Source organism: Carlito syrichta, unplaced genomic scaffold, assembly GCF_000164805.1.
Source record: "Carlito syrichta isolate Samal-C Ts95f unplaced genomic scaffold, Tarsius_syrichta-2.0.1 Scaffold67786, whole genome shotgun sequence".
NCBI lineage: Eukaryota > Metazoa > Chordata > Mammalia > Primates > Tarsiidae > Carlito > Carlito syrichta.
In genome coordinates, this window is record NW_007011882.1 from 186,876 (window position 1) to 198,777 (window position 11,902).

At 41.9% G+C, this 11,902-nt stretch overlaps 1 protein-coding gene across 1 annotated transcript in view; it reads left to right on the forward strand.

Annotated features, from left to right (window-relative positions):
- The window catches only part of LOC103253731 (serine/threonine-protein phosphatase 6 regulatory ankyrin repeat subunit B), a 179,137-nt gene extending 168,227 nt beyond the window's left edge, over nucleotides 1–10,910 (forward strand). The window contains exons 23-29 of the mRNA XM_021709359.1: nucleotides 572–659; nucleotides 1,522–1,605; nucleotides 2,961–3,106; nucleotides 3,585–3,667; nucleotides 5,866–5,948; nucleotides 7,786–7,877; nucleotides 9,988–10,910. Of these exons, the coding sequence (XP_021565034.1) occupies nucleotides 572–659; nucleotides 1,522–1,605; nucleotides 2,961–3,106; nucleotides 3,585–3,667; nucleotides 5,866–5,948; nucleotides 7,786–7,877; nucleotides 9,988–10,235 (824 nt within the window). The 3' untranslated portion in view covers nucleotides 10,236–10,910. The remainder of the gene's footprint in view (nucleotides 1–571; nucleotides 660–1,521; nucleotides 1,606–2,960; nucleotides 3,107–3,584; nucleotides 3,668–5,865; nucleotides 5,949–7,785; nucleotides 7,878–9,987) is intronic.
- Nucleotides 10,911–11,902: the final 992 nt, after the last annotated feature.

The following is an 11,902-nucleotide window of genomic DNA, read 5'->3' on the forward strand; positions in this document are numbered from 1 at the left end:
TAATGTCTCCTACCCATTACTAGAATACACAACTGTGACTGAACCCATTCAGACCTGTTGTCATCTGCACTTTGTTTATGTGACTGTGTGTAGTAGGACTAGATATTACTGAACTACTTTCAGTGTTTAAAAATGCCCAGTGAAGGGGATTCTGGAAAGGCAGGACTGGAACCTCAGACCTGGAGGAAGGTTGCCCTGGAAGCAGAATCAGTTAGAGGAGGCCTGTGAAAGGGACATTTCCTGTGACAAATTCAGACCCATGGAGGAGCACCTGTGTCAGGGGTCTATCAAGAGCTGAGACATCACAGGGTCTGCTCTGCCTGCAGATGAGCTGTCTTTTCTGTCTCCTTCTGCCAGATCATATGGCCTTCACTGTTTTGTTTTATGTCTTAAAACACCTGTGAACATAGTTTGTAACATTTTGCATTTTGCTAATTTTATTCCACGGGGAATGAATATTCAGTCAATTCAGGAAAATTCATAAGCTAGAATTTGATACTTAATGAAAAAAACAGATCGTGTTGAGCAAAACTTCTTTCATGGAAACTCCCTAAACTTTGATTCCTCACAGGTAATGAAAACTGCATAGAAGTCCTCTTGGAGCAGAAGTGTTTCCGCCAGTTTAGCGGCAATCTCTTCACCCCGCTGCACTGTGCAATGTGAGTAGAGAACACAGATGGTCAAGGGGTGCTTTAATTTCTTTACACATAGAGAAATCACTTTTTAGGAAAGGAAAAGCTTTTTGATTATAGTTAAGACTACAATATTCCACTTTGTTGCTAAAAATACATATGTCTGACAACAGTGTGGCCCCTGAGTTTGGTGACTCTCTGGGAGTCCTGTGGGGCATGACACAGTTCCCAGGGAGCATTCGGGACACACAATGTCAACTCTTAGGCAAATCCTGAAGATAAATCAGGGTTGGTGATATGTCGGTGGGGTCTTAGAGAGTCATCATATGCCAAGAAACCTTTCCATGTGTTACAATTCTGCACTTTGGTATGTTGACAATCCTCTGTTGCTAAATTTGATTTTTGTTCCAGTCTCATCATGTGAGCCATTGTTCAGAGGACATGGTGATGTTAAGTCAGCCTGCTGGGGTCACCCAGGACTCAAAACCTGAAGGCAATTAGACTTTACATGTTCTCTGGCTGTACATGAAGCTAGGTCATTTGATTGAAAAGGTATTGGAGGCATACCATAGATCAATGAACAAAGTGCAGATGACAACAGGTCAGAATGGTGGTTTTGCACCCAAAGTAGTCTTGTCTGCTCCACTCTGGTATCCCACAGCACTGACTTGGGGCCTTGTAAGTGTCTGTGGTCAACCCCTCCCTGAAGCAGTAGTTCTGGGGTCAGGGCTCACAGGCAAATGCCACTGGAACACATCCACAAATACTTGCATCAGCTTCTCAACAATGCTTCATGTGGTTAAACAGACAGGGCATAGGAAGACAGGGAAGAGGGCATGTAATTTGCAAAAAAGCAAGATGTTTTCATTAAAATCTACTTTCATTTTAGAATAAATGATCATGAGAGCTGTGCATCATTGCTACTTGGGGCCATAGATTCCAGTATCGTCAGCTGTAGAGATGATAAAGGCAGGTGAGTGATGCTAGAATGGCGTGCCTTTTATCTTCATGAAGCTTAATGTCTGCTTTGGGGTTCAGAATAGCCAGAAAGCCACTGCTTTTTTTTAATTGAAAGAGTAATATATAAGCATGGCTTTTAATAATTAAATGTTACAGAGGGTATATAATTGAAAGGAATTTCCCTCTTAGCCCAGAATTTCCAGTGCTTCCCACAGAGAAAGCTACTATTCACTGTTATTTATAAATGTTATATTCTCCTAAATATTTTCTATATATACCTACAAACACATATGTAAGTATATACGCATATGTTCTTTTTCTGCATATGGGAACATCCATAACAATGCTCTTCTTTTAGTATACCTTAGAGATCTTTCTTTTTCCACATATGGGAACATCCATAACAATACTCTGCTTTTAGTATACCTTGGAGATCTTTCCACATCAAAATGCATAGATTTACTGTACTCTTTTTAAGCCTGCATGTTATTTCATGGAATGGATGTACTATAATTTGCTCATCCTGCCCTCTGCTGAAGCATTGTTTCCAATATTCTTCTGTTTCAAAGGGTAGTACAGTGAACATTCTTGACCAAACACATGACCAAGGGTGTCTAAGAGAGAAAGCCCCAGAAGTGGAATTACTTGGTTAAAGGCCAATAGTTTTAATTTTGGTAAATAATGCCAATTTATCCTCTGAAGAAACTCAAGCATTCACATTAGATGATGTAGACTTTTTACAATGTTATTTATTTTATTTTAATTTTATTTTTTGAGTCAGGGTCTCACCCTGTTGCCCAGGCTGGAGCACAGTGGCGCAATTACGGCTGATCTCAGCCTTGACCTCCAGGGCTCAGGCAGTCTTTCCACCTCACCCTCTCAAGTAGCTGGGACTATAGGTGTGTACCACCATACCAGCTAATTTTAAAAGTTTTCTATAGAGATGGGGTATCTCTATGTTGCCCAGGTTGGTCTCAAACTTCTGGGCTCAAGCGATTCTCCTCCCAAAGTGCTGTGATTATAGGCGTGAGCCATCCAGCCTACAATGTTATTTAATCAACAATTGTCTATAGATTTAAAGCTTAAAAGTACCTACAAATTGAAGACACTGTTGAATGTGTCTATCTCAAAGATTAAAGGGTCAGCAAAGATGCTGATTCCATGAGCTGGACCACGATGTGCACCCTGAAATCAAGAGGTGGTGCTTAAGCATCCACCCTCAGTGGCCTTTAGAGAGCCCTGACATCATCTCTATAAACTGAAGCATTTCCAGTCCTGAAGACAACACCACATGCATGTTTCTTGGACAGTTACTAAAGAAAACATAAATCAAAAAGAAACTAGAACCATGTTTGTTCCAACCTCTAGGACACCCCTTCACGCGGCAGCATTTACTGACCACGTGGAGTGCCTGCAGCTGCTTCTGAGACACAATGCCCACGTGGATGCCGTGGACAGTTCGGGGAAGACAGCACTGATGATGGCTGCAGAGAATGGGCAGGCGGGTGCCGTGGGTATGTGCTTGCTGTGTAGGCTGTGCCTGGGCACCTGTCCCACATCCAAATCATATGGATCTGGAAATGAGTGCCTCTCTCAATGCACACCTGGGGAAAGGGCCGCCAACAACTGTGTGGAGGCCACCACACTATGCACAAGCATCTCCCGTGCCTTGCTGCTTGATTATGGATGAACTTTGTCACAAAGAGCCACCCTTTCTGCAGTGGCATTTCTCAACATTGAGAAACCAACTATCATAACAGAATCATTGTAACTACTTAATGAACTATAAAAGCAATTAACACTAATGTCTGTTAAACTTGGATCTGGATAAAACAAATATGGCAATAAAAAGCTCCCTTTCCTTTAAAAGCATTAGATGCAATTATGTGAACAGTACTAATTTAAGTATGTCATTGTTTCTAGTAGTAACTTCTTCAAAATGCATATGATTAGCCTCTGGGTGACTCACCATCTTTCTGGCTTTTTCTCTAGATGTTTTGGTGAACAGTGCCCAGGCTGACCTGGCTATGAAGGATAAGGACCAGAACACACCCTTGCATCTGGCTAGTAGTAAAGTATGTATGGGGATTTAAACCCCTGTTAGTTGTGCTGTCATTATCGTCATCACACAGTAATGATCCCGCTGAATTTGGTCTGTCTTAGGACTATGGAGCACAACTCTCACTAAGATGTACACTTTGCAGGATGTTGCCAGCTATGTGGGAATTGAAAGGGGAAGACAAGACAGGCCAGGGTTGGTAAGGATGGTGTCATCCGTAAGACAGGGATAGGTGTTCTGTAGCATTCGCCTCTTGAGTTCTTGCCACAGGGAGTCTGTCTTGTTGCAGCCATTGTATCTGTCTCTCTTACTGTGAGACATTTGGGTACCATGTCACAGGTTGAGACCCTCATTCTGTGGCGTCTAGAGTGTGAGCAGTTTCACTTGCTGGCACTGTGTCCATTGGAAGACAGTACAGCAACACTGCCAAAAACATTCAACTGTGAAGCAAATGCATGTGTCTCCCCTTCCCCCTTTTCTTCTGGTCACAGTTTAGTGCAAAGAATGTGTTTGGTCCCCCCCGCCAATAGCATTGGGTTCATCTGTTGCTTGCGATTCCTGCTTACATATCGGATAAATAGTATATGTGGCATAATATATATTTTGTATATATAATGTGATATATATGTATATATGACTCTACAAAAGTGAGATCATGTTGTTTTATAACTTGGTTTTGTTACTGACTCGCATGTTACGAGTATCTTTCTTCTAGATGTCATGTTGTGGCATTTTAGGAGGTGTGTAGCATTCCACCTTAGGAACATGCATCCTGTATTTAGCCTATCTCCTGTTACTAGACGTACAGCTTATTTTCAAATCCATGCTACTACGGGTTCAGTCTCCCTTATCTGAAATGCTTGGGTCTGAAAACGTTTCAAATTTAGGATTTTTGGGGATTTTGGAATATTCGCATTATATCTGTTGAGCATCTGCATCCAAAAATCTGAACCCCAAGATGCACCAATGGCCATTTCCTTTATGTGGACACTCAGAAAGTTTTGGATTTGGGGGAATTTTGGATTTCAGATTTTCAAATTTGGGATGCTCAACTTGTATGATAGGGCTTAGTATAGAGAAATCTTTTTAAGGAATCCTTACTCATTCTTTGAGGATGAATTCCTAAATGTGGACTTACTAGGTCTAAGGATATGAACATTTTTAAGTCCATATTGCCCTCTAACAAAGTCACAACAGTTCACACTCCACCAGTAGTATATCACATGAAACCTCCATGGACATGTCTAGAATTATATTTCAGGGTCTCCCATAAGGCACCATAGTATGAAGCCAGTAGGTAACAGGGATGGAGATCTGTAGTCTAGTTAAGTCTGAGTGAACAGGGCTGCTCACACCCAGTGTTACCAGAAGGCCCAGCCATTCCTCTCCTTGCTTGGTTTTCTCACTCACTACTCTGGGAAGAACAGGGGAACCACAGAAAGTGCCCGGTTTTACAAAGTTGGTTGATTTTAAAGTGTAGTATTTTGGTGAATATAAGTGCAGTGCTTTTCAAACTTCATTGTGCCAATGAATTACCTGGGAATTTTGTGAAAATACAGATTCTGATTTATTAGGTCTGGGGTGTGACTGAGTTCAGCATTAGCAGTGTCTTGGGAAGCCATGACCCTTTCAAAGGCACTGGGCTCAAAATGGTGAAAGAATCTCTCAGTTATCCATTGATTTTCAAAAATTGTTAACCATTGATTGTCATAAGGTACAGAGAGATGTCTTCCCTGGTCGAGGAAGAAAAGAATGAGCTTTCCTTATAAATGATGATAAGTGATACAGATAATAGGTCTATTGAGAATTCCAAGGATAAATGGATCCTTGAAGTGGTCACTGAGAGCTTGAGGCAGGAGGTGGAACTTTTGGAGTATATTAAATGTTGAAGGATTGAGCGGAAACTCCTAATTCTACTCCCTGCTTCCCAACTGACTTAGATCTCTGGACATTAACTTTAAAATTTATCTTAGAAATATTAATATTTTAGATCAGATCTATGTTAACCACATCCTAATAGACCTTATTCAGAATCCTAGAGTATCTGGGGCCTGTTTGCTTTTTAAAAGAAAAAAATTACTTAGAAAATAGCCTTATAGAGGCTTTCTAAGCAGAGGAGATTCATTTTCAATTTAAATTATAATGAAGTAATTTTTCAGAAACTTCTCTGTGTCTCTGACCCTTGTTTCTTATTATTTTTTCTTTCTTTGTCAGGGTCATGAAAAATGTGCCTTGTTAATCCTTGACAAGATACAAGACGAGAGCCTTATTAATGCAAAAAATAATGCACTGCAGACGTAAGTGTAACTACTAAAGCGTGATTTCAACCCAGAGTTGCAGTCACTGATTCAATAAATATTAAGCTCCTGCTGTGTGCCTGGCTTGCTCCAAGGAGCATAGTGATGAGAGACAAAGACCTGGCCTCCGTCTTTGGGAGCTAACAGTCACACGCCCACATGTGTGACCCTGCTAGACCGTTTGAATTAGAAACCTTATTTTGCTATGTCTTCATAGAATTTTGTGAAGTCTGTGTTTTACTTTGCTGATATTTTTGGAGTAATAATATGAATTTAGTGGGCTGTTAGAAAAATCATATGGGCTTATGGATTGACATATTTGGGGAAACAATTTGTATTATGCATTAGCATTATGTATTCTACCTTGAAAATGACAGTATGATAAATCAGGTTCCCAGAATACACTTGAAGAGTTTCTAAGCTATTTGTCTTGATTATATTTTAATATCATTCAGTGTAACTCTCAGTGTGAAAGATCTAAAAGCTGCTTCATTTTCCATTTTAGGAAATTACTTGTGCATTTTATTTTAAAGGAAAAAATAAAGGAATAATAGGGATTTTTGTTTAAGATTCTTAAGCAGTATATGCCGATGGGCGTATAGAAGTATAGAAGCAGCTGGATCAATGTGGACAAATTTCAGAATATAAAGTGCTGAGAATAAGGATCTCCTATTTTTCAAGTGTTATCTACCGTTCTTATATTGCCTAAGATAGAGGCAAAAAAGAATATGTGAATGTTTTAGACTGAAAGCACCCATCAAAAAGTACTGACAATCCTAAACAAAATATTGGCAAGTTAAGTGCAACCAGCCTGTAACAGTGGCTCACACCTGAAATCTCAGCAACTGGAGAGGTTGAGGCAGGAGGATCGCTTGAGGCCAAGAGAGTTTGAAGCTACAGTGAATTGTTATTACACCACTATACTCCAGCCTGAATGACAAAGCTAGATCTTGTTCCCCACCCCCCCAAAAATTTATTAAGCAGTTTATAGCACAGTATACTGAATTTGAATTATTCTTTAAAGTATTATAAATTCAATAAAACATCTCTGTAAGTTCAGTAATAATAAAGAGGTTTGAGGTTATATATATAAAATTCATGTATATATATATATTTTTTTCTTCTATATATGGGTAATATCAATACCAGTCATATTGATGAACTATGTAAAACAGTGATTCAAGTGGTAAAGAACTTTCTGCAGAACACACCAGAGCTTGATTCCTTCTCCATCTTTCTGTTTACTGTCATTGAAATTATTTGAGATGCAGAGTACTTGTAATATCTGCAGTGAGATCTGGACCAAACATGTAAGAATAACTGGATCATTAGCTCCTGGAAAAGATCTGGTCAAGATATATCTTTTTTTAAAAGTAAAAAATTTAAAATATTGACTAAGTGTGGTGGCTCATGCCTATAATCCCAGCAACTGGGGAGATTGAGGCAGAAGGATTGCTTGAGGCCAGGAGTTCAAGCCCAGCCTGGGCAACATAGCAAGATCCCATCTCTAAAAAAAAAAAATCAAAAGGTAAAAAAATTATCCAGGTCTAGTGGTGTGTGCTTTGTAGTCTCATCTTCTCAGGAGGCTGAGTCAGGAGGATCGCTTGAGCCCAGGAGATTGAGGCTGCAGTGAGCTATGATTGTGCCACAGCATTGCAGCCTGGGTGACAAAGTGAGACCTTATCTCAAATAAATAGAGATTAGACAGACAGACAAATCCATGCACGATTTGTAGATTTTTAAGTATTTCTTCCTTCTGGTGACACAGACTAACCAAAATGTCACAGTCTCACACAAATATGTATCACAACCCGATGCTGGGTCTTGTGTTTTTTAGACCCCTCCATGTAGCCGCACGCAATGGCTTGAAGGTGGTCGTGGAGGAGCTGCTGGCCAAGGGGGCCTGTGTACTTGCTGTAGATGAAAATGGTGAGTGGAAAAAGTCTTTGATGACTGTGGGTGAAGCCAGAGGGATGGGGCTAGTTAAAAAGGCAGCAGGAACTCCCTCCCCTCAGAAGGCCCCTGTGTGTGAGAAACCCAGTGAGGATGACTTGTCCTGTCTGTGTGTCTGTAAGTCCAGAGTCCCCCTGTGGCCACCAGGGCTGTCTGTTTTGCATGTGATGTCAGCAGTGGGTCTCTACTCCTCAGCTGGTGGTAAAGTCATCTTAGACATACCACACCTTCTATTAGGCATTCGAATCTCTGTCTGTGCTGAAGAGCAAGGGGCCACACATGTCCCTGGTGCCTGCTCGAGGGCTTCTGCGAACCGAGGCCTTTGATTATCTTTCAGTTCATTCTGAGAGCAAACCTTTTTTTTTATTCTTTAAGTACAGACTAGAACTCATATCCCCACTCTGGAAATGAGGGGAACAAGATTAAAATGTCTTAACGAACATCTAGGATTGAAAGCTTCCCTGCTCTGCGTAAGGTGTTTTTTCTAAATAGACTCCTCAGCAGAAACTTTCTGCTTCCTCAGAAAACCTGAAAATGCAAGACTCCTTGAATTGTACGGACTGCCATGTTAAGCACCACGCTTATTAATCTTGGGGAGCAAAAAAGGAACTTCTGGATATTTAGAAATGAAGTAATTTTTAATATGTGGCATTAATTGTGGCATTTCATGAAGTCATCTAACGCATTAATGTAACTCAATTAACTGCTTGTTGCAGGTGTTGGAATAAGCAGCACATGCCCACTTATCAGAAGTAAGCAGCCATGCCAACATCATTAGCTGACTCTTATGAGTTCGGGTTTCGTAGCCCCCTTATCCTAGCATGTGCCCTGCTCTGTCCCCAGCCTGGCTCCTCTAGGAAGTGCGGAGTTCCTTATTTCCCTGTCTCCTTGGTCTTTCCGCCTCACTGTCCCTCACCCCCTTCTCCCCACTGCAGACCTTAGGGTTGGCATGCACCAAATAATATGTTAGTTCTGCCTTTCTCTGGTGTAAACCTGTTGCATCCAGGTTTGTTCAGCTGATAGTGACCTCAGAAACAAGACCTGGGTCAGCAGAGCTGTGACCTGGCTCAGAGCTTAGCTGCGTCCCAAAGGCCTAGCAATGTTTGGGGCAGTTGCACACAGGGAGGGTGGGAGGACAGGTCAAGGGATGATGAAGCAGCACAATGGTAGGTGTTATGGAGCCAAGCCCTTCAGTGACTGAGTGCACGCACAACTCGTAGTATAGTAGGACTTTGGCCACCAGGGAAGGCAGCTAGCCCTTTAGGTCAGCAGAATGAAGCTGAGCAGGGGTAAGAATTAAAGACTTCACGAAGCCCCTCCACAAATCTCCTGTTTCATGTGCTGAGGCCGTTTTCTCATCTAGACCGGACCCATCTAAGCTAAGGGTTGAGATGACATGACTAGTTATGGCAAACGTGGTCACTTTCTCCTGTCTGTTACATTTCAGTTCGGAGACTTTGGTTAAAATTCTGCTCAATTTCTCCTAAATGATAGTAAATTTTTACCAGTGCCTTCCTTTGTCCGATCTACCAAATAATTCCATTTTTCTAAAGCCAGGTCACTGGGATACACTTTTATATAAAGTACATATAAAGTGACAAAACTGTACAGCCCACTTTTCCAGTTGTGCAATTTGTACTCTTTTCTAATCTGACACACAACTACCTGACAATGGAAAGCCATTGTTCTCAGAATGAGAGTCCCACCCAGGCCTGGACTGAGGCTCGTGGCATGGCATGCGTGTGCGCTCAGTGAAACATCTTCCTGGTTTTCGTGCTGCTGTTTTGTGTGGATTGTGCCATACACCCACTCCTCGTGTCTCTTTTCACTAGATGAAGGCTGGGATTCTCGCCTAACTTGAATAAAATCATGCTTGCTGTAGTCATAGAAACTGAGAAACACAAGCACAAAAAGCCGTCCTGTGTGAAGTATCTCCCGCCTGCCTTCTGCCTCACCCCTGGCATGACTTGTGAGAATAACCCCTTACCTGGCATGATTCTAACTCAGCATACATCTCCCTGTGAGGTCCTGGAGATGTACTGTGGACCCTGGGATTAACCTGTGCTTTGTCTGCCCTTACGCCCAGGTCACACCCCGGCCCTGGCTTGCGCTCCTAACAGAGACGTGGCTGACTGCCTGGCCCTCATTCTGGCTACCATGATGCCTTTCTCTCCTTCCAATACAATGGCGGCTGTCAACTTCGTTTGTTTAAAAAAAGACCATTTGAGCAGGACGACCCTCTCCAATCTGGGGAGCATGGTCAGCCTGTGCAGCAACAACGTAGACTCGGAGGACGGGTACAACGAGAACGACTCTGACTCGGAGACCTTTTGACTTTGGAAGGTAGAAGCCTTTCCTTGGTTGCCCGCATGGCAGGAAGGAAAAGCAGCTTGAATTCCAGGTCTCTGTTGTATCCAAGTAGGATTTGGGGCCTGGGCTTTCAGAAGCCAATAGAAAAGGAACTAAACCAGGAGGGCAGCGGGACAGCAGGGCAGAGCACCCACACAGGCAGCCCCATTTGTCTCCTTTTGCGATTTCCTGAGATCTAAGGCACTTCTGGGAAAGTCTACCTCTCATCCTAAGGAAGAGATAAAAAGTGTTCAATTCCTTTTCTCTGGGGATAAGGCAGCTGTTTGCTAGCAAGAATTTGTGTTTCACACACTCAGCAGTGATTTCTTGATGTGTATCCATGTGACATTCACATCCACGGGAGGAGGGAGAGGTAGACAGGAAATGCCTTGACCCCCTTCTCCCTTTGATGTTTACTTCCTCACTCAAAGCCAAAGGTAAAGGTGTTCATCTGCAGAAATAAGGCCTGTGATAAAGGGAGTCCAGCTGTTTCTGTCCCCTCTGTAGTAAGTATTTAAATATCCAGAACTTCTTTCCGAGGTCTTTGCTAGAGTTACCAGATGCATTGAAAAACTGAACTTGCTTTTTTTGCTTAACACAAATGTGGCATCCAGTGTTCCCCATAACAAGCCTGCGACTAATTTTCGCCCAAGTAATCGAGCCCAAATTTATCTAATAATATTGCACCAAAACTTGGAGGTAATATGCAAATCTAATATGAAGCTACCCTTTGTTGTAATTCATTCTCAAATCAAAATACTAACTTTTTAAAAAACATCAAAACTGCCAGCTTTGTTCATCAGTAGTAAGATGCTAGGTAGTTTCTCAGCCAAGGTCATGCCAAGTGAGTGGAAGTGTGACTGCAAAAGGGAAAGAGAAAGTGAGAACGGAAAGTAGAAATGGGCGATTTTGAGAGTAAAACCCATTGCCAGTTGCTTGGTGCTGATGCCAATATAGTGAATGCTGTGTCTGCTCCTCTGCCCAAGCTTCTAGGTCCAATGGACCCCGTGCCACCCCTGGGACAGCTGTACAGAAAGAAGAGTGAGACTTTTTAAAGATTATGCACATCCGCACGCACACATACATGTGTGTATACATGCATGTATATAGTTCATCAGCCAGCTCTACATGGGACCGAACACTTCTGTCTAAATGGAAGTCTTAAATCTTTTTCCTTCAAAATTCAAATGAGAACTGAAGTCGCTTTTCTATGGAGTTGATATATAATGTTTTTGTGTGCTAGTCTTTGTTGTATTTTATATTTCTTACGACACAGATTCCTAGTTGACGACTTAACATTTGTAACTGATGATGTGTTGGTCATGGTTTTTGTTCCTGTTTTTTGTTGTTGTTGTTGTTGTTTTTGCCAAACTAGAAGAAATGTCCATCTACTTTTGAGGTAAACATGTTTATATTTATTTGAAATGAAACAAATGCCAAGGAAATACCCCTTGTTCTCTGTTTTCATGGCTATATATCTTATTTGGAATAATAAAAAAGTGGAAAAACACCCTTGACCCTCGGCTAGCCACAAGCCCTGGCCAAGTCCCCCATTTCCACAGCTGAGTTTCCAGCTGACCCTCAGGTCCTTCTGCATTGGTGTGAGAGGAGGCAACACCTGCTGCTCAGCCCCGTCTATGTCCAGCTTAGGG